Raw genomic sequence first — 26926 nt, 5'->3', positions numbered from 1 at the left:
ATTTTGATAGGGATTGCATTAAATGTGTAAATTGCCCTGGGTAACATTGATATTTTCACAGTATTAATTCTGCCAATCCATGAGAATGGAATATTTTTTCATCTCTTTGTGTCTTCCTCAATTTCTTTCAGAAGTGTTCTGTAGTTTTTAGGATATAGATCCTTTACCTCTTTGGTGAGGTTTATTCCTAGGCATCTTATGCTTTTGGATGCACTTGTAAATGGGATTGACTCTTTCATTTCTCTTTCTTCAGTCTCATTTTTAGTGTATAGAAATGCCACTGACTTCTGGGCATTGATTTTGTATCCTGCCACACTGCCGAATTGCTGTATGAGTTCTAGCAATCTTGGGGTGGAGTCTTTTGGGTTTTCTATGTGAGTATCATGTCATCTGCAAAGAGGGAGAGTTTGACTTCTTCTTTGCCAATTTGAATGCCTTTTATTTCTTGTTGTTGCCTGATTGCTGAGGCTAGGACTTCTAGTACTATGTTGAATAGCAGTGGTGAGAGTGGATATCCCTGTCGTTTTTCTGATCTCAGGGGAAAGGCTCGCAGTGTTTCCCCATTGAGAATGATATTTGCTGTGGGCTTCTCATAGATGGCTTTTAAGATGCTGAGGAATGTTCTGTCTATCTCTACACTCTGAAGAGTTTTGATCAGGAACGGATGCTGTATTTTGTCAAATGCTTTCTCTGCATCTATTGAAAAACCTTTCTCAATCCCGAGGCAAGATGCTGATTTGGGTGAGGGCTGGTGTCTTTCTCTCTGTAAGCAGTTTAGAGTTAACACTGTATCACAGCAAGGGCCCTGGGCCCCACTCAAAGAAAAATAAACATGGTATATTCTCTGGCCCTTAATTAGAAGTTGATGTATGGAATTTAGGGGAAAGGCAGCTAAAGCTTTTGTTTCCCTTTTTAAATTGTCATCTTAAAAAAAAATAAAAATAGAAATAAATAAACTTATTGAAATCTGTAGATAAAGAGTTCAAAGCCTTGACTCCAGCTAGAATCTCTCTGTTCAGAAGGCACATGAGAAAATGCTCCGCATCACTTGCCATCAGGGAAATACAAATCAAAACCACCATGAGATACCTCCTCACACCAGTGAGAATGGTGAAAATTAACAAGGCAGGAAACCACAAATGTTGGAGAGGATGCGGAGAAAGGGGAACCCTCCTGCACTGTTGGTGGGAATGTGAACTGGTGCAGCCACTCTGGAAAACTGTGTGGAGGTTCCTCAAAGAGTGAAAAATAGATCTGCCCTACGACCCAGCAATTGCACTGCTGGGATTTACGCCAAAGATATAGATGCAACGAAACGCCGGGACACCTGCACCCCGATGTTAATAGCAGCAAAGTCCACAATAGCCAAACTGTGGAAGGAGCCTCGGTGCCCATCGATAGATGAATGGATAAAGAAGACGTGGTCTATGTAAACAATGGAATATTACTCAGCCATTAGAAACAACAAATACCCACCATTTGCTTTGTCGTGGATGGAACTGGACGGTATTATGCTGAGTGAAATAAGTCAGAGAAGGACAAACATTATATGGTCTCATTCATTTGGGGAATATTAAAAATAGTGAAAGGGGATAAAGGGGAAAGGAGAAAAAAATGAGTGGGAAATATCAGAAAGGGAGACAGAACATGAGAGACTCCTAACTCTGGGAAACAAAAAGGGGTGGTGGAAATGGAGGTGGGCAGGGGGTGAGGATGACTGGATGATGGGCACTGAGGGGGGCACATGATGGGATGAGTCCTGGGTGATATGTTATATGTTGGCAAATTGAACACCATTAAAAAAAATAAAATAAATTTAAAAATTTAAAAAAGAAGGCCTGCTTTTAAAGAAAAAAGACACACCTGTAAAGTTTCTTGTTTCCTAAGCCTATCTTACAACAGAAATAAAGGCTCAAAGTTAACAATCCTTGTTAAATACATCAGTATTAGTTTAATTAAATACATCAATTTTCACATGATCTTAATTTAAACTCTATTTTAAACTCTGCTCTAAGGTTCCCTGGAATATTTTATAAGGAAAAATGACCAACAGAAAATTCCACAAAAGCTCTTTGAAATCTGAGCATTCAGATAAATATAATATGTAGTTAGGTCTATAAATTCTAAGCCATCTTATAAAATGTATTTCAATAATTACAATTTTCTTTTTCAAATAAGCATCAGGAAATAAATTTCCCTATAAGACTATATTCAATTGAAATATCAGTAAAGCTCAAATTTAATTGTATATCATGAATTAAATTTCTCACTCTACTAGATCCCAACACAATCATTCAAAGGTAAGCAAAAATTTACCCTTTGTTACAAGAGAATAGAGTGCTTTGCCATTACGGGGTGCCAGTTTATAATGGCACATACCACTCCTTTATGTGTCTCATCCTTTATTTGTCCTTTAAAGTAGCAAAGACTTTCCCCAACTTTCCAAGTTTACACACACCTCAGAATTGAATGCCAATCTTTATAATCCTAAGTCAGAATTTTCCAGAATTTAGCTAGATTATAAACTCCATATTCAAGAAAACTTTGCCAGTGAGAGCTTTTCAGACCTTAGTCTTGTTTCTCCCCTTCCTTTCTCAGTGAATCTGTAGTTGATCTTGTATCTGGTACACCAAAGACTTTCATTTCTGGTAGGCTAGAGGATTTTGATAAATCTATTTTCCAAAAATGAAAAGTAAAGAACAAAGAACTCAACATTATACACGGTAATAAATACAAAAATTTAGTATAGTAAATAGCTATTATATATTAACCCCTCATATATTTTATCTTTGTATAGAATGTTTCAAGTTGTAAGGCCTATATATCTTTATTTTAGTATTTTCAAAACCAGTATTAAAACATAAAATCTTACACATACAGGAAAACCTACAATGTATGTACACATAGACTTCATATGTATAATTAAATAATTTTAAAAATTCCTCAGAAGAATAAGATATTCAATGTTTTCAATAGGTTTGCAGTCACCTTTAGTCACTGACTCACATAGTATATTTAAATTTCTTTATGTCAATCCATTTTATAACTCCAAATTTCATATTTGTTTTATTGTCCTTATAAATGCAATCATAATTCATTAATTCATGAATATTAATATTATTTATAATAAAAGGTGATTGGATTTTGACACAAGCCATATCAGCACAATCCTAGGCTTACAAATCCTCTCCACCTATGTATGCACGGTTAAATTTTGTATGCTCATAAGTATGGAATATTAGTCTTCCTTTTTCTAATATGTTTGTGAATATCTTTAAATCAATCTCATTTTCTCTGTTTGTGTCTTATTTATTTTATTGCCTGAAATTGGCCTCATTTTATTCTTTATAGTATTTCTGTTGTCAAGAAATATATTTACAAAAATAGCTTCATTTGAAACCTTTCCATTAAGCAATTCACACATAATTCAGGTCATTATTTCAGCCACATAGTCAGTAAACATCACCTCCGATAATGCTGACCTCATAGTCTGAGCTACACATCCCCTGAAAGCCACAGAGGTCCCACTGCAGCTTTGGCAGTGCTAGTGCTTGCTCTGTATCTATAGGTGTGAGCAGAGATGCCGTAGCCCACACTCACCAGCTCACACTCATAGTGTTTGTTCTACTTACTTTTCTGTTATACATATATTCAGTTTCTGTCCACATTCAATTTTGATGGTTATATTGCACTTCTAAGTGCTTCCTGAGTAGAGGCGTTACACTTCTTTTCAATTTCTTATATCCCCTGAGGGTCAACGAATATTTTATCTTTTTGTTGTTACTGCATGATAGAGCATATGAAAAACATTGAGACAGAAAGGTGTTACCTTTGAGCATACTGTGTCTTGTCTGAAATATCCTTTAGTCCCTTGCATTTGGCTAAATCTCAAATATCACAGAAAACTAGTGTACGATATTTTCCACAGCCTACATTTGTGTGAGACCCACTTTACATACTGCTAACACAGCCTAGGCTCACTTTAATCACTTATTGTTTTACACTATGATGTCTGTGTCTTAATCTCCTATAGACCACAAGTATCTTGATGGACTATGTTTGCTGATCTTTGCAACGTAGGACTATCACCGTAACAGGATGCATATGTTAACTCAATAAATTTGAGTTCAGTAATAAATAAGTGGGGTGGAATTTATGCTATGCCCTAGAATTTCTGTTCATTCCGTATCACATGTAGAAAACACAAAATAATGTTTAGGATATAACTCAGGTAAGTATCTGTCTTTTTTTGTCTTTCTTTCTTTCTTTTTTCTTTTACTTTTCCGACAGTCATAATGTTTAAAGTGAATAAAGAAAGATAGCACTGGATGAAGTACAGAAGTGTTGAGTCACTAGATTGTATACCTGAAACTAATATTACACTGTATGTTAACTAACTGGAATTTAAATAAAAATTTTAGAAAGAGAGAGAAATGTTTGTGAAAGACATAAAATATAAACAATTAGAATCCAATATTTTTAAAATAAAACTATTGGAAAATTTTAAGTGGTTGAATGTCCACCTTTTCTATTTTATAGGCAGCTCCCCTCAACACTAGACTCAACCACCTGCAATTCAAACAAAAAACTGCTTATTTTAAATTACAGTCCAATTAGTGAATTCAGTTAAGAAGTACTAAAATTGCAAGTGTGACTTAAAAGTAAAGAGTCTGCAAAAATGATCCATTTGTTTCTGTTTAATTTTTTGTTCCTTTATTTCTGTTTTTAATTAGCAAATGTTTAATAAAATGTTGGCATATTATTAATACACTTTACAATAAAATTAATAAATTTTACAAAATTTGCTTTCACTATAGACATAGCTCTACAATTATATATACTATCAGAACAAGGACGGAGTATTATCACAGATAAAGAAGAACAATATAAAATGATAAAAGTGTCAAGCATTCAAAAACACAAAAATCCTTAGTGTAAATGCACCTAATGATAGAGTATAAAATACATGAGACAAAACTGATAGAACTATATGAAGAAATAAACAAGTTAACTATTTTAGGTGGAGACTTCAATACATCTCTATCAGTAACTGACAGATCCAGCAAGCAGAAAATCAGTAAAGATATACATGACCTGGCAACATTATCAATCAACTTGGCGTGGTTGACATTTACAGAATGATTTATCCAACAAAGGTAGAATGCTTGCTCTTCTCAAACTTCATGGAACATTCCCCAAGATCAACTATATGAAACATACCTTAGCAAGTTTAAAAGAATAGAAATTATACAAAGTATCTTCACAAAGACCACCACTGCATTAATATAGAAATTAATAATAAAAGATAAAGGAAACATTCAAACAATTGGAGCTTAAACAACATCCTTATAAAAACAAAAAACTGCTTATTTTAAATTACAGATTAGTGAATTCAGTTAAGAAGTACTAAAATGGCAAAAGAAGAAGTCTGAAGGGAAATTAGAGTATAATTTTAAATTAAATGAAAATACAACCTACCAAAATTTGTGAGATACAGTAAAAGCAATGCTTAGAGGGGAAACTTCTAGCATTAAATACATAGAATAGAAAATTTTTTTTAAAAAATGCTTCTATCTTAAGAAACTAAAGAAAGAAGAGTAATCTAAGCTTAAAGATAATAGAAGAAAGAAAGTCATAAAAATTAGAGCAAAAATCAATGAAATTGAAAACAGAAAGCAAAGGGGAAAAGTCAATGAAACCAAAGCTGATTCTTTAAAACTATCAACAAAATTGATAAAATTCTAGTCAGGCTAACCAAAAAAAAAAAAAAAAGAGAGAGAGAGAGAGAGAGAGAGAGAGAAAGGAGAAGATACAAATTATTTTTTTTAAGATTTTATTTATTTATTCATAGAGACAGAGAGAGAGAGAGGCAGAGACACAGGCAGAGGGAGAAGCAGGCATCATACAGAGAGCCTGACGTGGGACTCGATCCAGGGTCTCCAGGATCCCGCCCTAGGCTGCAGGCGGCACTAAACCGCTGCGCCACTGGGGCTGCCCAGAAGATACAAATTATTTCATTACAGACTGCATTAAAACAATACAGTATTAACATAAGGGTAGTTGTAAGAGATAAAACAGGTTAGAGTGGAGGAAAAAACACAAGACTTAAGATTGTTTATCTTTCGACAGATGTTATTTTGTTTTAACCTCTGTAGTGTCTGTAGCCATGTCTTCTCTCTCATTTCTGATTTTCTTCTTTTTTCCCCTGTGATCAATCTACATATAGATTTATCAATGTTATTAATTTTTTTAAATCCTGCTTTTGGTTTACCGAATATATTTCTGATTTATTTTCTATTCCTTCTCTCATCTTAATTATTTTCATTTTACATTGTTTTGTGTTTAATTTTTAATTCCTTATTATACTTACTTAGTTGGAAGCTTAGTTAACTGATATGAGACCTAATAATTTAGGTGATAACATTCCCTATAATAATAAATGAGGAAGAAAGAAGAATTATACTTTTTTTTTTCTACTTTAGTTTGCTCCTTACCTAATAAGTTTTTGGTCAAGTGTCCAATTTTTGATTTTAGATATTTAAATCCATTTAGAGTGTTATAATATGGTTCTTATGTTTCATGTTTGGTTTTTATGGGAGAATTTTCATCAGCTGAAATGTGATCATCATTTTCTATGTTCTTCCTGTAATAACTTAAAATATGTGAAATATCATTTTTATGGAGTTGGTGTGGTAAAGTGGGTGCTTTATTAGATTTACTTAGGTCAAGAGTGGCCTCTTCTGTCATGAAAATGCAATGCAGCACCTTCAATGAATGGATTTTGGAGAGAGAAGAGGTGTCGTTTTTTTCTTAATGTCATTTTGTCTAACATATCCTAACACTCTCCCCACTTGACAAGCATATTTCTGCTTCTTTTTTTGACTAAGCTTACTTGGATTATGAAATGCATTTTTATTACCAATAACCATGGATGATTTCTCTCTTTACCCAAAAAAGAATGCAAATTCAATGTTTTTATGTATAAAGTCAGTTCATTTTCTGTCACTACAGGGGGCATTGATTCTAGGAGGTAATAAGGAATTCCTTTTACTTTTATACATTTGCTGGAATCACATCTTATCTGAACTCAAATACCCTGTAAAACACGTATTATTCCTCCACTGTTGCCAACTGGAAGAAAAATAAATCTAAAAACTTCTGTCCATCATTTATTTTAGCTACAGAATAGCAAAAACACCTTCAGTATTACCAAGCAGAGGGTTTTAATTAAATGTACACATTAATGGCCTTCTCTCTTTCTCTTTTTTTTTTTTTAACTTCTTCAGTCTTGACCAGAAAGTATCATTCTGGTAATAGGTATTCTATCCAATATTTAGCTCTCCATTATTTCTCTATATCTATTGTTATGTAGTCCTTTTAAATGTTTAAAGAAAGGTTAAAAACTACACTATTGTGAGATTCTTATCAAGATTCTTATCATTGTTAGAATATCATCCTATGCCACTGTCTGTTCCTTCATAGTATTTCTCCAGTGCCTCACAAAGTGTATACAGTAGTACCCCCACCATATGTGGTTTCAATTACCTATGTTTCAACTGTAGTCTGGAAGCTGATGATCCTCAGGACAATGTCAGAAGGTCGATAGTAGCCTCACACTAAGTCACAGTGCCTACAACAATCCCCTCACTTCATCTCAACATTTTCCATCTCAAATTAGCCCAAGAAGGACAAGTACAATACATTTTGAGACACATTCACACAGCTTTTATTATTGTATATTATTATAATTTTTTCTATTTTATTATTATTGCTATTAATCTCTTACTGTGCCTAATTTATAAATTGAACTTAATTACAGGTACTATATACAAGAAAACAGTATATATAGGATTTGATACTTATCCTCCCTGCAGATAAGGGGGAACTATACATGACTGAGATCTTCATGAGAAGACTGAAATCTTTACAGATATACAAGACATATTTAGATGTTAAGAATATTAACTCATTTCTATCATGAAGCTTATAAATAAATTTTTCAGTTTATTGTTATATTCCTTTTTTAAAAATTAATTTTCACCAGTTTAATTATAAACCATCACAAATTTCCTGGAAAATCTTCTGTAATTTTTGCTTTAAAAAGGACTTCCCATTCTGATTAGTTACCACATTTTCACTATTTTTTTTCACTTTATATATCTCATTCTACTTTCAACTTTTGAGTATATTTTGGTATACAGTATGGAGAGAATACGTGAGATCTATAATTTTCAAATTATATAACTGTTATGAAATAAACTATCATTTCTTAAATTATTTGAAATGCCACTTGATTGCAAATAATTATATTCGTCTTTTTATAAATCTGTTTCATTTTTAAATGACAGTAGAAGATCTTAACTTTATCAGACAAATTTCAATTATTATAATTTTATTTTTACTTATTTCAGTTTCATCCAGATGGACTCTAAACCAAACTCCTAACTGATTTATACTAATTTATCAATTTGTCCAAAACAAAGAGGAAATAATCTAGGGGCAAATACATTTTTTTGTCATTATATGGAGTTATAAAGTATAGTTGTTATGCTTACCTTACAATAAGTGTTAAATAGAAGGAATATAGTAGGGAAAGCATAATAATATAGGAGATAATAAATTTAATTTCAGCCACCATTTACTTAGCATTTAATGTCAGACAGGTTTTGAGCCCTTAGATGATGATAATGCTGGATACGTGATATATGACAGATAAGTAAATGATAGGTAGGTAAGTAGTTAGATAGATGATAGATGATAGATATAGATAGATAGATAGATAGATAGATAGATGATAGATAGATAGAATGGTATGAGTTTTCCTTGTCAAATGATATGCTGAAATACTAAGACTTTTACTCTTCCACAGAGCCCAATGCTACCATTTTAACTTCAATTTCACACTGACATTGACCATTTTTGAAGAATCTTCTATGTCCATAAAAGTTTTTTGTTTTGGGTTTTTTTTTTTATTTCAAGTATGTATACTCCTCACAGCACTAGGTTTTTCTCTACTCTCTTCTTCCTGAGATCCCTCAATCCATATTTTTAGAGGAAGTAACTGAGAAGATCTCCGAAGTTTTCTTACTTGAGCGATAATCCACTAATTCAGTCTGATAGTTTCAATTTCTGGACATATCCTCCATATTTCCTTATAAAATAAATGTAAGCAAGATGGAGGCTGAGAGGATTCACTTACTGACTCAGTCCTTCATTTTGAAATTAAAATTTTCTAGTTTCCATTAATTTACCTTCTATATAACTAAAATACATAGAGAAGAGAAAACTTACTATTCACATATATTTTTTCATAGATTATTAAAAGCAGAAGCCAAACATATAACATGAGTTATAAAATTCTTTCTATAGTTTATCTGCATATAACCAGGACAATATAAAAAATCCTTGGGCAATTTGACTATGTCTTAGTTTCATGCCACTTATGCATTTAAATTATTTTTGGCTTTCCCTCTTTCATACACAAAAGAAATAATTTTACTGTGTGAATTGCAGCTATGATCTTTGCTGTAAGAGAAAAATGAGAAGCAGTAATGGGAACTATATATTTAGCTTAATAACATAGGAGTAAATAAGATGGTTTGTGTCATCTACAAGATACAATTACTGGCACTGAGTTAAACCAAAGTCTCAAACATATTCATTTAATATTTCTTCAATTAAACAAAAGCAAACACAAGTCCAGAATTTTTTATTAAAGTGACCATTCTGTTACAACTATTTCTTTCTCTAAATTCCCAGGGGGAAACAAACTATTAAATGTTGCAGACGGTTTTCAGTTAAAATATTTACTCATCCATATTGGCATGCAAACTGTAATTTCCATTTAAAATAGCCACTATTGTTCATGTACTTCACCACGTCAATATTACCTCTTTACTAAAGCATTAAAACTGTTTAAGTCCTGAACCATCTCACAATAGAAAAATAAAGACACCACTGTGACCATACTGGTTTAGAAGTTCTGCTGACTAGAGAGGATGTTGGGTAACCAATAAATCAACCTTCCCCAACCCATCACCTTCTCCAGTTATTGCCCAATCTCCTTAAGTTATACATCTTGAAAAGAAAATCTAAACTTCCTTTGTCCATCTCATAAGCCACTGAAACCTAACTTTTATTCTTCTAAAACCAATTTTTTGAGTATAGTTGACACACAAGGCTACATTCATTGCAGGTGTAAAAGAAAGTCATTCCACAAGTCTATACGGTATGCTATGCTCACAAGTGTAGCCACCATCTGTCACGATATGTATTATTACAATACGACTGACTATATTCCCTATGCTGTGCCTCTCATCTCTGTGACTTATTCATTCCATAACTGGAGGCGTGTGTCTTCCCCTCCCTTTCACCCATTTTGCTTATCCCTCCATCTCCCTCTCCTCTGTCAACCATCAGTTTGTTCTCTGTATTTACAGATCTTTTTCTGCTTTTTATGTCTTTTTTTTTTGCTTTGTATGTGTTTAGATTCTACATATGAATGAAATTATAAGGTACTCATCTTCCTCAGTCTGATTTGCATTCTTTAGAAGGCATTACAAAAAATGAGATTATGCCATTTTTGACGAGTGAATCTAACTTTTGTCCTTCTATACCATTAAAGCTGTTACAAGATCTCAAATGATATAATCTCTATAGCTAAACCTAATGGATATTCTTTAGTATTCACCATGTTTATCACTCAATCATTCTTGAAATATTGTAGTCCAGAAGTTTCTAAGATACTAATTTTCGACTTTCTTTTCTTTTACAAGACTATGTAACAATACATCCTCCTGTGGTTCCATTTACCCCTATGCATCATTTCAATATTGATGCTGCTCAGATATGGTGCTAGATCTCCTTCTCCAGCATGGTCCTACTTTAATAATCTTTATTAATAAAAGATGACTGGCAGTTATATTTTGCTGACTTTGTATTTTTGTGTTGCATATAAATTGTATTATACCTCCACACCATGTTAGCAAAATAGCTATGCTACTTGCAAACACAGCTGGGTATGAACTTGACATCTTGTCACAGAGAAATGAAAGGGATAGAGTGTAGTTATAGTGGCTTTTATATTAGTGTCCAACTGATGAAAACATGGTTGTTTTTCACTCCTTTCCAAACGTGCAAACTATGTAAATACAGTCAAAAGTGATGTTTCTATGCCCACAAAATGTTCGAGCCTGCTCTCTTCCACTTGTTGCTGTTTCCTGTCTTTAGTAAAGCATTGTTGAATGTAGTTCTTTTACTGTGGTAAAAGGAATAGATTACAGTTTTCTCTTTCTTTAAAGATTGATTGATTGATTGATTGATTGATTTTAGAGGGGGGAAAGGGCAGAAGGAGAGGCAGAGAGAATCCCAAGCAGAGTCTGCACTGAGTGTAGAGCCCAACACAGGGTCAATCACATGACCCTGAATCATAACCTGAGCTGAAACCAAGAATCACACACTCAACTGACTGTACCACCCAGACATCCCTAGATTGCAATTTTCTTTACCAAAAAGTTTGATATAACTCTTGCTGGCACTGGAGAAATGAAATGTGGAAGAGAAAATGTCTTTTGATTTACTGCTAACAATGTGTGAGTCTGTGTAAGTCCCTCACAAGCCCCCAACTTTCTTCTATATTTTCTGCAGACATTTCTGGAACAGTGAGACTACCTGCCAGGGCATAGGAAGAACTTCACCATCATGTGTTCTCTTACTTCCACTCTATAGGTTACACATGTGTTTATTTACTTTCGCTGTGGTCCATTCACAGGCTGAGAGGCGTTAAGGACAAGGTGATTCTGAATTTGCATGAGAGGACTTTTCAAAAGTGCTTTATTTCTCATTTGCCTCTATTTCATTTGGAAATATTTTTTATAAACTATTTTTACTTCTAAAAATGGAGTTTAAATGCAGAACTAATTGAATGAGAATTTTTGTTTTAGCTACACTTGTTCCATTGTTGATTGCGTATATATGAGTTAAAAAGAGAAGTTTATAAAGCAGGAGGGTTTCTATTCTCATTAAAACAAAAGGGCTCTGTTTTGAGGAGCATGTAATCAGCTGGATATTTCACAGATATACCAAATTTATTACAACTGAAACTTACCATTCTGGACTTCCAGAAGTCTTTTCTTTCTTCTGTGTTCTCCACTGAGTGGAGCCATCAGCTAACCAAATATCCAGTGATATCACTAGATTTAATCCATGATTCCAAATACCTGATTCAAATGGATAAAAAAAAAAAGAGCTCCTTTTTATTCCATCTCCTTTCAATTAGAGGTCAAGTGGTCACTAAGTAAACCTTTCTCTGTGCTATTTTCTCTATAGAAAACTTCTTATGCATAACATTGACTTTTGACTAATTCTGACTCAGTCCTTTAGGTTTGAGTTCTTTATTCCATAGTGAATGCCGTGCTGTGCCCTGTTTCCCCCTTCAGAATAGTAATTTCCACAGATGCCAGGGACACTGAGGCATGACACCTCTGAGATCTCAGCCCAGAGGTTTTGCCATCAGCTAAAGACATCTGCCTCACTTTCCTACTGGACACCTACATCCATGTCTGAGCGATACGAGAGAGATAACAACCTGGCCCTCACTTCAATTTGAGGTTATTCTGATGGACCTTCCCAGCTTCAGAGATTCCCATTAAGTTGGCTGAAGCTCTAAGTTGGTTGTCAGTTCGTTGCAGTTCATCTGTCCAATACTGTCCTTTCCCACAAAGTGCTGGTCACAAGAGCATTTTTGATACAATAACCTGTCTCTCACATATACTCTCCAAAGAACATGCTCTTTAACTGTCACTCCAATTCTACTGCAAAACTGAAAAGTCTGTAAAGTCTTCTGAATTCCTCACTATTTTGTATTTAATATGGAGTCATTAATTTTTTTATTCACTATTTTCCCACATTTCTAATATAATCTTATCTGCCATTAAGTGGTATAGTATGTTTATGTTAGACACCTCTTTGAATAGATATATGCAAGATGTATATGCTAGTGTGTTTCAGGGCACAGACTTTTACATTAAGATATCAGAGTTCAAATTCCAGCTCTGTCACTAACAAGTTCTATAACCTTAGAAAGTTTAAATTAGCCACTTCTTTCTTCTATAAAATATTGCAATCTACTTTATTTGAGGATAAATTTGATTTACACATATAAATCACTTGTAATAGCACTTGACACAGAGTAAAATTTAAATATATGCTTGCTATTATTTTATTTTATTTTTCTTAAAATCTCTAGACTTTCCTGAGGAATATATTTGATTTGTAGGACCTTTTATTACACAGGAAAAATCAGTGTATGATTGTAGGGAAATTCATGCTATTGTTAGTCAGACTATAGGCTTTTTTCTGAGAACTCCTCCCCCTTCCATACATATGCCTATAGCTGGGGTGGCCATATTTTGATGGCTTAGCCCTCCCTTAACATGGTAAATATTTTTTTCTAGTAAAATTAAATAGGAAACTCTCTCATAAGAAAAGATATAACATGAATGTCTGAAAGTAGTTATTGTCTATGTTTTCAATTACAAGAAAGGAATGTGTCTTCATGAAAAAATAAATAAATAAACCCCACATGGAAAGAGAAAGGCAGAGAAAATCAGCACAGGTGGCTGGTAGACTTAAGATTCCTAGCTCATTTTCCTGTGGCCAAGCTGTTTTGCTACCTTTCCTTTGGTTTGTTCACTCAAACTTTTTTTTTCCTCAATTATACATAGTAACCAAGTATATTTCCAAAGCTAGATTGAATTCTGTTACCTGTAATTAATAAAGTCAACATGACTTGTAGAACAGGTAAAAGGAAAAGAAGATAGAAAAAAAAAAAAGAAAGAAAGAAACACCTGTGCAGACGATTGAATGAAAAAGAAAGGGAATAGGAAGGAATGAAAGAAAATGGAAGGTAGATTAAGGAGGTAAAAAGATTAGTCTCATATGTATGAAGAGTATTTAATCACCAAAATTTCTTTTTTTTTTAATCACCAAAATTTCTAACAATAAAACTTTTAAGTCATATTATGTTCCACAGTTTACAAGGAGCATAAAAATTTTCTTCTCATCTAAAACAATAGCTAACCCCAAACACTTCCTCTAATCTAATCATTCTTCTAAATGCTTTAAACAATGATGCTCTTTAATCCTCAAACAGCTAGGAGGTACAGCTATTATCATCCCAATCTTGTGACCTAGGAAATTGAAACTCATAGATGAATAATGTGCCAGATGGCAAATATATAAGTATTGTAATAGAAAATATTTGAGTCCAGGCCTGAAATTTCTAACAGCAAAGGTTTCTTTACCACACCTGTCAATAAATCAAACATCATCCTAAAGAAATGAATGTTCCCTAATGAAAACTTCAAGTTAAAAAACATTAGGGAGCAATTAGAGAAAGACCTATTAAGGAAACTAAAAGTATAGGACCAGAGTGGAAGGAAGAAAACCAAGAAGGGGCAGAACTGTTCAAAGTAAAATAATATTATATCCAAAGATGATGATTATGACAAAGTGTCAAGAAGAATGAAATAAGTAATCCAGTAAAATTCTGTAAGTAAATAGTATGAGCATTGAAATAAATTGGATTTGTGAATTAAACACACTGCCTAAACCAGAAAGACATATAAAAAAATTTGAAATGAATGAATGACTAACAAATGGACCATTAGCATTTTAAACAAAAGCAGTCTCAATAAAGAAGAGAAAAAGAAAAGACAAATAACGATGTTCTGGGTAATTATCGGAAAGTGAGAAAGTATATAATCTGGGTGGATTCTTCCTTTGAGTGCATTTACTTTGAAAAGAAGCCTACATAAGAGGCAAATTGAAGGGGATATGCGTAGAACCGGATGGGTACAGATGCATGGGTATGTTCTTGGAAGTAATGTACTTTAAATGGAAGTGGTTGCATGTATGTGATGGGAAAATTAATGACATAAAGCTTGAAACAGTGTGGGGAGATAATTAAGGGTTGATCCAAGTCTATTTAAAAGTAGCCTTTGACAGGAAATATATTTTTTTCCACTAACTAAAAGGGGAAGTAAGGAATTGAAGATATAAGTGAAACATATATTTAAAATGTGCTAGGAAGACTTCTGCAAGCAATTTTGAAAATAGATGACTTCAGAAATTTGTTTTATTTTTTAATGTTATGCTTTTTGTTGCTGTGATATTCTGTATTTTTTTACATTCTTTGTATGTGTTAAATCATTTATTGCTTATATTTCCCATTATATTTCTTCTGAAGGTTTGTTTCCATAGGATCATAACTATAAATGAATAAATAGACTTTGAAATATAAAACAGATCCAAAAAGACTAAGTGGTCACAATAAATGACATGTTTATTAGTTCATTTATATAACTCTCACAAAATCAAACAGGTTCTGAATTTCTAACTTTTCTGGGTTACTGTGGTATTCCTGCTACAACTTTAGATGTTGCCTTCTTCTATCATAAAGTCATTATCAGTTTCTGCCATGAAAAAAAAGTTACAAATAATATGGAAAAAAAACAATAGAATAAAGACTGGCATATCTTGAGTCTGAGATGTGAGCTTCATAGCTTTTCTCTTAACTTTCTTCGTCTGATTTTTAGTGGGCAGCCTTCTCACACAAGCATGAAGAGGACTTAGTGCAGTTATCAGTACCAACAGTGTGTGAATTTACATACACACAATTCCCTTGGAAATCCAGATTTCGCTCTGGCAAACCCCTGGGGAAATGTAGAAAACACAAGTCACTGGTCAAACTCACTATGTTCAAACTAGTGTTATTTAAAAACTACTGTGTGAAATTCATTATGCCTAGTGCTGTCAAACAAGGCAGTAAAGACTCTCTCCCTCTTTTGAATAAAGAACTCATGCATTGATAGAAGAGATGAGTATAGAACCCATAAATAAGTATCACAAAATATGATAATTATTTACAAGTGGGAAAATATACACCAGCCTAGTGAGAAAGAGAATGCTCTGGCTAGAAAATTATGGCAATAGCATGAAAGGACATATGACTTGAGATATAAAATTATGTTTTAAGTATAAATTGGCATAATAGAAACCACTCAACTATGCACGTACAGCTGCAGATGGTGGAGTATTTTGCTTGTAAATACATTATATTAGATAGCCAATATTAGCAATGAAATTTAAAATGTATATATGTACTTATGTGTGTGTGTGTAATATGTCAGAACTCTTCCCTCTGATCTGATGTGTTCTTCAATCTACAAAATCACTACTGACATAAATGCCATACAGCAGATGTTATCAAATACTCTGATTGAATTTAGTCCTTGACTAGAGATCTAGAGTTTTTTAGGTCATTGTCAATAAAACTACCTTTCATCAACTCCACAGCAAAATTGATTATCTAGTACTTCTGGGAAAAGGTAAAGTTTATCTACTCAATTATTAAATGTATAATACATTCCTTTTCAAAATGCCAAAGAAATTAGGAAAAAGAGAATTTTGAACTGAGTAAGAAAAATAAATTTCCAAGATATTTTATGCATTCTTCCATTCATTAATTCAACACACCTATTGAGTATTCTGTGTATCAAACATTGTACAGGGTTTGAAATAGAAGAAAACATTCAAGTCACAAAATTCTAATAACAAAAATGATCAACCACATTATACAACGTCATCTTGAGTCTGGTTACTAAAATTAAGAAATATTTTTATTGTCATAGTATTTATAACATTCCTCCTTTTCTAGAAGATTGATGAAATTTATTGTGATTGTGGGAATGTGATTAACCTATATAAAGAGATCATGATCACATAAGAAACCTGATATAATAATATCAAAGTCTTCATTAAAAAAACCCAGCATATTTAAACCAATTTTGAGATGGTAATATTAAACCCATTTATCCTTTATAACTATTAATTTGAAAATTATATTTCCTACAAGACAAACTTATTTGGACACTTATAATGAAAATATGCCAAACATATATCTTGCATTTCTGAATAATTTAAAATGAAAGAATGTTATTTGAAAGCAAATATGATATTTCATTTGGCAAAGGAAGAAGAATAAAATTCATATTTAAAACCCAAAAAAGTAATAAATAAAATTATCAACCATGAACATAAGCATAGACAAATAATTTGACACAACAGTATAGGCAAGTCCAGAAAAATATTCATGTCTTAGAAACTTAATATATAAGAAACCATTCCAAAAAAATTAAAAATAAATAGGATAAAAGGTCAAAAGTATTATTAATGGTTATAGGAAAAAAGTCTCACTAAACATTAGACAAACATAACCTAAAAGGACAAAATAAAAATAATTTACTATCAAAATTATCAAAATAAACAAAATCTGTTTGTCACATAGTGATGAAACAGGTTTATAATATATATATATATATATATATATATTTTTTTTTTTTTTGCCGTAGTTGTCTAATGCAGTGTTTCTGGATCACAATTAACCAATATGTGCTTGAAACCATAAAAAGGACCCAAATTCCTTGGCCAAGGAGTGACAATTTTATACTTCTTCCCCTAAGAACAACAGAGATGTCCCAAACTTTATATATAATAATATTCTTCTCCACATTACATTCCTTATCCAAAATTGTAATTAATCAGATCATCTAATCATAGAGGCATAGTTACACTAATTATGAAATATCTAAATGACTTGTCTCATTCTGTCCCTGGTAATCTCTATTTCCTCAAGTTCTTTAAGCAAAAGACATTAAGAAAGGAATTAGGAATTGGGTTATATATTGGAAACTTACAGCCAAGGAGAAGGAGAGGAGCCATCCTCCCACTTCCATTCATTGTCCTCCTCCTTGTAAGACAGGCCAAGCCAAGTACGATTTACTACAATTAATTTCATGATAGTCTGCATGGAACCAACAAGTACAAAAGTATTAATACTAAAAGCACATTAGAGATGAAAAATATGGAATTTGTGTCAGGTGAGAAGTAAAAGAAACAAAAATAAAAATACTGCAGTATATATATGTCCACTGATAAAGGAAATATCAAAAAAAAATTCAGTTCTGTAGCATCTGTGCTTTTCTCAAACTAGGAATTAATTGCAAAGAAAAAAAGAAAAGATAGCCAACATAAAATTACATATTCAGGAGGACACTGTACACTAAAAATGAATTACCTTTCTTAACTCATTTTGTCACTTATTCAATGCTGTGCTTAGTCTTCTAAATCAAACTATACAATTGAACAAAAAGGAGGAAAATCCCAGCTTGGGGGTATTGAGTCCAGATAGAAGTAAACATCATATATACTAATGATATGTAAAAAGATGACAAATCCTATAAAAGAAATTAAAGCAATGAACCACAATGAGATATCATCTCACACCTGTCATAATGGCTAATGTCAACAACAAAGAAACAACACTTGTTGGCCAGGATGTGGAAAAAAAGGAAAAGGAATCCTCATGCACTGTTGATGGGAATGCAACTGGCACAGCCAATGTGGAACATAGTATGGAGGTTCTGCAAAATATTAAAAGAGCTACCCAATCATCCAGTAACTGCACTAAGGGATATTTACCCAAAGAATACTAAACATTAATTTGAAAAGATATATGTATCCCTATTTTTATTGCAGCATTATTAACAACAGCCAAGAAATGGAAACAGCTCAAGGATTCATCAAGAGATGAATAAATAAAGAAGATGTTTTATGTATGTATGTATATACATATATACATATATGATGGAATATTACCCAGCCTTAAAAAGAAGAAAGTCTTGACATTTGCAACATGGGTGGATCTAAAGGGTATAATACCATTCAAAATAAGCTAGTCAGAGAAAGACAAATACCATATGATTTCACATATATGTGGAATTTAAGAAACAAAACAAAAGAACAAAGAAAAAAAGAGATAAATCAAAACCAGACTCTTGACTAGAGAGAACAAACTGATGGTTACCAGAGAGGAGGGGAGGGATGGGTGAATTAGGTTATGGGGATTAGAGTACACTTAACAAAAAATAAAGAATAATTTCATTATCTTGGAATTAAATAGAATGAGCTAATTTTTTTTAAAAAAAAAGAGTACACATCATGATAAGCACTGAATAACATATAGAATTGTTGAATCACTATGTTGTATTCTCGAAACTACTATAACACTATATAAACCATACTGTAATTAAAATAATAAAATAATGAAGGAAAGGAAAGGAAAGGAAAGGAAAGGAAAGGAAAGGAAAGGAAAGGAAAGGAAAGGAAAGGCAAAAAAAAATTAGAGCAGGGCCAGAAGAACTAGGAGTACAGAGGAGGGCAACTGCGGATGATGGAAGGTGGGCACTGATGCACACATTGCAAAGTAAAATGGGTTCCCAGGGCAGGCTCATTGAGAAGGTGATAACTGAATGAATGCATACTTGAAGTGGTTAGTCATGGCTATATGAGAGAAGAACATTGCATGCGGTGGGAGCAGCAAATGCAATGTTTTTACAGGGAAGTTATGCCTGGTGTGTTGGGAAAAGAAAGGTGTGCTGAAGCACAGCACACCAAGAAAAGATGAGTGAAAAATGAAGCAAGAGAGTATTCCTTTCTCTGCTCTTACAGCCACAGTGAACACTACTTCCTTTGGGTGGTCCTGCTACATATTCATATCCCAGAAGCAAAGAATAAAATACAATCTCACCTTCAATACACTCCTTTCTGTCTTTAAAAATGTAGCATTCAAAGAGATACAAAGATCAGAACAGTTTAACCAAGAAACCATTTCCATAGTTTGATGGTAGCAGTAGTCTTTGTATTGAACCCAGTGATTCAGAGGAGGTCCACACCTGTCTCCTAGGAAGAAAAAGATATTTATAGCTTAGAGCCCATAGATCCTCAGAGCCCACAAACAAGGCCTATTGCTTCATATGTTTCCCTTTTAAGATAAATATGACTGCTATTAAGACTTATTATTTTTAAAAAATAATTATCAACTCGGAATTTTCTTGATTTCTTTCACATTACCTTGTTTCTCCTTTAGTTCTTGTAAAGCCTCAATGAGATACTCCTTCTGGCTTTGGACCCACTGTAGGGTTTCTACATAGGACAATAGGACTTAATAGATGAGAATACACATTACATTGGATTATTTTTTGCGATTTTAAGAGTCATAATAATGAAATTATCAAGTGGCAAATATACAGATATTTTTGGTTCAATTCCCTTCTCTTCTGAATTAGTTTCATCTCTAGCTGAAATAATCAATTGCTTAGAAACCAGCCTTTTAAAATGCACACATCATGGTCATAGTCAGCAATACTGTATTATAAATTCAAACTTCCTAAGAGACTAGATTTTACTTGCTCTCATACAAAATTTAAATAATTATGTGACATGATACACTACTCCAGTAATCATATTGCAATATGTAAATGCATTAAACCAACATGTCATACACCCCAAACTTACACAATGTTATATGTTAAGCATATATCAATTAAAAAAAAAAAAGAAAAGAAAAAGAGGGCAGCCCAGGTGGCTCAGCGGTTTAGTGCCGCCTTAGGCCCAGGGCATGATCCTGGAGACCGGGATCGAGTCCCATGTTGGCCTCCCTGCATGGACCCTGCTTCACCCTCTGCCTGTGTCTCTGCCTCTGTCTCTCTCATGAATAAATTAATAAAATCTTAAAAAAAAAAAAGGAAAAAGAAAGGAACCTGTCTTTTAACACAACATATCACTAAAGGACTCTCAGATGGGCTGATTTAATTATTCGATATAAATTTGATACTTCACAGGAAATAACATTGTAATGCAAGGCCTTTGTAAAAAAAATATCTCTTTATCATAAACAGTCTATTTTATATTATAATTATTTAGCATAAAATAAGCTTTATGATGACTCTAGTATTTTAAACTTCTCTCCTTAGGAGGCGTTTAGCAACTATGAAAACACTATGATTTTTCATATATTTAAATTCTCCCATTTCCATGCTCCCTAAATATTTTGCACATATCTCTACTACACATCTGGACATTTTGATTTTTTTTTTTGGTTTATATATGCCTTCTCCTGAACTTCCTAAAGGCGATGTTCATACTGATCACCAGCCTAATGGCTATTATTTAGTGTGCACAGAAAAAATATGAATGAATAAATGAGGGAATGAGATAGTTAATGTAGGAGGCTGTGTCTCATAAATGTGTGACTCACTCAGTTTCAGAAGATGATGGGGAGAAGAGGTAAGAAGCCATCAAAATCACCATGCTGCTGTGTCAGAGAGCAACCAACCATTTACATTATGCAACCAACCATTTTAGGGCTGCAAAAAGAAACTAGCATTCTGTATAGAGAGTTTGTTCTAACTCTCATATTACCTTTATTTTGGGCAAGAACTTTTTGGATCTTTAGACATTTTTCGGTTCTGTTTTGGAAAAGCTCCATCCATTCGTGAAGGCTCTTCATATTGGTTGTTGTTACCTCAACAGTTTGAAAGTCTAAGAACAAGAATTCCCAATACATATAAAACACATGCTTAATTACAAAACAGCAGTGTATTCAATTATAAAGTACTTTTTTTTTTTACTTTTCTCCTTACGAAAGTTCTCCATAAATGTTTTCAAAAGCTGTGAAAAGATAGTTGGCCAAATACTCTTTTTTATCCACTATTACTTCTGAAGTCTATGCTTAAATCTAAAATATCAACATAATTTCCTTATAAATTTGAATGCATGTTTCTATTAATATAAAAATGGTCCAACCCAATAAAACAAACAGCAAAAACAACAATGTCTTGAATAAATCTTTTAGCATCATGACTGGTTGATTTAATGTTTAGAATTTCACCTCTGGATCAAAATTATAGAATTTTGAGTATCAAACTAGTGATATCAAAGAAGAACATTTACTTTTAAATCACCAGTTGGAAATAACTTTAGTAATAATAAAAACATTCTATTGATCTAATTTAGGCTGCTAGAGACATTGAAAATTTAAACAAATCATTAAAGAAGTTATTTTCTGATTTCTAAGTACTGTTGTAAATTCATTGAGCTTATTTCTTAGGAAATTATAATTTTCAAATAATAATAATTACTATCAATATCTCTACAGTAATTGCAATAAAATTGCCTTCCTGGAAAAATATTGCAGTTATTGAGAGTTCACAAGGTTAAATTCATTCATGTAGTAAAAAGTTGTGATAATTTCGTGTCATTTTTTGCCTGTTCTTTTTTCACTGTGGCAACCAAATGTTTACCTAAAACTGTTATCTGAAAATGGTTTAAAGAAATATAAGAAAAAATCTCCCCTAATTAATCAGACTTACATTGATAACCAAAGAATCCACAAAATATCAAGACCAGCAGGCTGAAGATTCCCAGGATCACAGGAGTGATTCCTTACAGAGAAAAGGAAAAGAAGAAGCTGAGAAACAGAGTGAAGGATAATTAGAGATACTGTGAGCTTCTGTCATTTGAAAGATTAATACCATTATTTTCCATTTGTTATTGCTCTAAAATGTCTCAAATTTTCTGATATTATCCAACGTGTGAATTACTGTGAACTTTTAGGCTGACTGAGAAGAAAAAAAAAAAAAACCTACTTAACAGGATGTGCAGAAATGGTTAGCATAGCAGACCCGATTACCATTATTTGAAAGGTCTGCTTGTAAGGTTGGCCTTGGCTGGCATCTGGAAACCTAGATATCAGGAGGATTCCCACCACAGTTATTGATAAGAGTGGGTCATTATTCCTGAACTGTTTGTGCACACCACATAATATATGATGAAGACCTATTTTCCTTCTGGAATTCTGTCTGGAATTTTGTTACATGCCAGCCACAGATTGCCTCTATAATCAGCTCCAATAAAGATCCTAAACACCAATTCTCTAATGAGTTTCCTGGGAGGGCACATTGTCAGAACTTACTGAAGGAATTTGTGTGACCCATGTGACTGTACTAGGAAAAGACACTTGGAAGCTTGAGCCTCCTCTCCACTATTCTTCACTCCCTGTACTTTTTCCCTGTGCTACCTGTGTTTGGTATCCTTGCATTGTCATAAACCTTAGCTGTAAGTACATGTATCCACATGAATTCTCCCAGCCAATCATCAAACCTGAGCACGGTCTTGGGGATTTCCACCACAGATGAAAATTTTACATACAGGTATTAAATATCCTTAAATGCCAACTATAATATTTCAGTTCAGATTATCTTATCCTCACTAATATAATCAGATGGGGAAGTATTTAATTATTTTATTTTATTTTTAAGATTTTATTTATTCATTCATGAGAGACACAGAGAGAGAGAGAGAGGGAGAGAAACAGAGTCAGAGACACAGGCAGAGGGAGAAGCAGGCTCCATGCAGGGAGCCTGACGTGGGACTCAGTCCCGGGTCTCCAGGATCAGGCCTTGGGCCAAAGGCAGGCGCTAAACCGCTGAGCCACCCAGGCATCCCTATTTATTTTAAACCTCTGTTATTGTTAAGATAGAATTCTTTATTTGAACTTGCTGATTAGTGGTATATCCTTCCACTAAAGAATTACCATAAATATTATGGAATATTTAACTGGGTGATAATTGGTTTCAGGACAAACATCATCTATAATTTCTTCAGTTTCACTACAATAATATGTTACATTGTCATTCTAGAAAACAAACTTTCAGTCATCATTGTTTATAGCCTTTCCTTGATTTCCTTCTGAAATAAACTTATAGACTCTAGTGTAAAAAAAGTATTTATACTTCTGAAGAATTACACTTCCAAAATAAGGTGAAATGTCGCCATCATATAGAATGGTTATAATATTAATAAGTAATGTCCAAATAATTTCCTCAACTTTCTGAATAATGTAATGGTGGTTATCAACCAGAGGCAATTTTGTCCCCAAGTGGCATTTGTAAGTGTGTAGAGACATTCTTGGTGTCATAGTTGAGGGGTAAGTGCTACTGGTGTCTAGTGAGTAGAAGCCACAGATGCTGCTAAATGTCCTATAGTCATTGGACCATCCCCCACAACAGTTATCTAGCCCAAAATGTCAGTGGTGCTGAGGTTGAGAAATCCTGCTCTACTAAATGCTTCATTATGATCAAAAGGAGGAAATCATACAGTTGGGTTCTACCTTTCTTGTTTTTTTTTTACAAGTTTGCTGAAATTTAATGGCTGAGTAATATTCCATTGTATACATATACTACATCTTCTTTATCCATTCATCTTTCGGTGGACACCAAGGCTCCTTCCACAGTTTGGCTATTGTGGACATTGCTGCTAGAAACATCGGAGTGCAGGTTTAAATCATGATCATATTTTAAATTTTGAATTTTGATCATGTTTAAGTCTCTCAATTTCATGTCAGGAAACATGTCTAAATTTGGACAAATGGCTTCTTTTACCTTTGAGTATTTTCTTTAGTGTACGTCTTTGTTAGACAATGTGTTTTTGTTTTACTTCTATATACATTTTGAAAATTTTTAATCTCTGTATTTTCTCTAAATTGTAAAATTCCCAAATAGTAACAGCTAGAGAAAAGTAAAATCAGGTAAAGTACCTTAAGATAACAAAAAGAGAACATAAATGCATAAAATCTGGTGTATATATACTGTACCATTCATCCTAGTGGGCTCAGAGATTGTTCTCCATTCACCTTCTGGAGGAGGAGGAGGAGGAGAAGGAGGAGGTGAAGGAAGGGGAGGAGGAAGGCCAAGTGGTGGTTCCAAGTCTACAATAGGAATTGTCTCTGTCTCCTCTGTGATTTCTTTTAGCATAAAGAAAATGCACAATTAATTTATAATCTTGTAAAGCAAATGATATTAGAACTTAATTTAAAAGATTCATTACTATTTTCAAAAATTGCTAGAAAAACAATATTATAGTAGTAGTGAAATCAAAGACATTCAAATCACATTTCCATCCAACAGCCCACTCAGCTAAAACTATTTAAATGATTGATTACACTTTGGGTTGAGCCAGGAAACAGATTATTATTTCTGTTAATTTTATTTAAAAGTATGCTATCAGTATATCTGAAAAATATTAAAGAAATTAAAGGCCTTTATGTCTCTGTTATAATCATAACCAGCAGTTATGATAGACAAAGAATTAAAATTTTATTTTCATTAAAATGATATAGGATTTTGAATTAAAAAAATACCTGGAGGCTGCTCAGAGTTTTCAGCATTGGACATTATGAAGCCTTCTAGATGATTTCTTTCCTCAATGGTGAAGAAGAGCCCACAAAGATGTTAGCAGGTGACTGAAAAGATTTGTTCTGCTACTATCCTCCTAGAGTTGGTGAAAAGTCCAGACCTAGCCTAAGTGGGTCAGCTACTTACAGTTGTATGAGACTAACTTTGGTAAGAAACCACAGAGGAAATGTGAAAGCAGCTGGATATATTTCTAATAGTTTTTCAAAACTAAAATTATTTCTATTTAATTAGATTATGTAAAACAAGCCTTTTAATAGCATCTGGCTTATGTAAATCATAATCTGGAAATAAATTAGGAAAAGCCACTCTCATAAAACAATTGTAATTAATAGTCCATAGTGAAAATTTTCGTGAGAATTGGATATATACTGAAGGAGATGTAGGTACATGGAACCTAGTCTAGACAACCAGAGGAATAAGAAAAGGAGCAATACTAGAAATAACAGATACCTGTTAAAGGTAGATTTAAATGACAGCCTATAACAAATGGCTATTGAAGATATAAACCACATAATAAAATCTATAGACCTAGATATTGACAAGTTTGGCTTAAGCTTTTTTGGTACCATCCCCCCTCCACCAACTTTTTTTCAAGTAAATACAAGTTCTATTTAAATAAATAAAATCGGGTAGCCACCAACAATCTACCATTTACTATTTATTGGTCTCCCATGGCTCAATATTTGTAGTGAGTAAAAATAGATATTGTATATAAACAAAAATAGATATGACTCTCATCATTGGGGTTACAACCTCATAGAAATGAATGTATATTTAGGCCAGTCTGGTTGAAACCACACAAGATACTTTAGACAGGCAGTTGTCATGTTTTCCACTCTTCTGTATCCAGTTCAGATCAATCTTACAAATAATCCTAAATATATATTGCATTTTATCTTTTAATATATGAAATACAAGGTTGGTTGGCTAAAAAGAATAATAACACTACTGTTCACTTAAAAATCTCAGTAAATTTAGGGATGCAGAGAACTGAGACTTAAAAAAATATCAGACGTTGACTTTTTGCCTATATTGTAATTCATTTTTATTTTATTTGCTTTCTGAATCTAAATTTAGAAATCTGATTGTATTGCATTGGGTAAGAATTCAGATAAGTGACAAAAAGAAAAAAATATTGATATCTAATGTTTGAATATCACTTATAATAAACAATATGAAAAATATACATATGGACATATATGGTATTTCATTCATGGATCCATTCATTCTATTAGAATGAAATAAACTTACTGTAGTGTACCCTTTTGATATGATTAATCACCTCTACACCTGAGTAATTATATATCCATGCATTTTAAAAAGAAAACACTTTAAAGAATAAGCCACATGCATGCACACAGAAATATTACTCTTGACATGAGAAAGAAAGAAATCCTGCCATTTGCCACAACATTATGGACCTTGAGAGCATTACGCTAAGTGAAATAAGCTAAACAGAGAACAACAAATAGAATCTGGAAAAGAAAATCAAACTCATGGATATAGAAGATTGATTGTCAAGGGTTGGGGAGTGGAGGAAACAGGGAGAGGTTGGTAAAAGGATATAAACTTTTAGTAAAATGAATATGATAACACCATATCATATAATTGAAATTTGCTAAAGGAGTAGAATTTCAATGCTTTCACCAAAAGGTTATGTTTCAGTAAAGCTGAAAAAAAAGATATGAAACCTAAAATCATACAAGAATAGAAAGGGAATGGAAGTATATCTGAGGTTTTTGCTTTTTTTCAGCTTTATTAAGGTATAATTG

At 33.0% G+C, this 26926-nt stretch overlaps 1 protein-coding gene across 2 annotated transcripts; it reads right to left on the bottom strand.

Moving 5' to 3' along the window:
• Nucleotides 1-15325: 15325 nt before the first annotated feature.
• LOC144297672 (C-type lectin domain family 9 member A-like) lies at nucleotides 15326-25276 on the bottom strand. 2 transcript variants are annotated; one of them, XM_077871880.1, is made up of 8 exons: nucleotides 25100-25276; nucleotides 24554-24703; nucleotides 22272-22343; nucleotides 21322-21441; nucleotides 19972-20061; nucleotides 19649-19800; nucleotides 17757-17863; nucleotides 15326-15713 (listed from the first exon to the last, which is right to left on the bottom strand). In XM_077871880.1, the coding sequence occupies exons 1-8, from the start codon at nucleotides 25131-25133 to the stop codon at nucleotides 15593-15595; spliced, it is 846 nt and encodes a 281-aa protein (XP_077728006.1). In that variant the 5' UTR covers nucleotides 25134-25276; the 3' UTR covers nucleotides 15326-15592. The 2 variants fall into 2 exon arrangements, with proteins under 2 accessions (XP_077728006.1, XP_077728008.1); XM_077871882.1 differs by having other exon boundaries at nucleotides 19972-20043.
• Nucleotides 25277-26926: the final 1650 nt, after the last annotated feature.

The sequence above is a fragment of the Canis aureus genome, chromosome 25 (genome assembly GCF_053574225.1).
Source record: "Canis aureus isolate CA01 chromosome 25, VMU_Caureus_v.1.0, whole genome shotgun sequence".
Classification (NCBI taxonomy): Eukaryota; Metazoa; Chordata; class Mammalia; order Carnivora; family Canidae; genus Canis; species Canis aureus.
The sequence above is the reverse complement of the archived record's forward strand: the minus strand, read 5'-3'. Positions and strand labels throughout refer to the sequence as shown.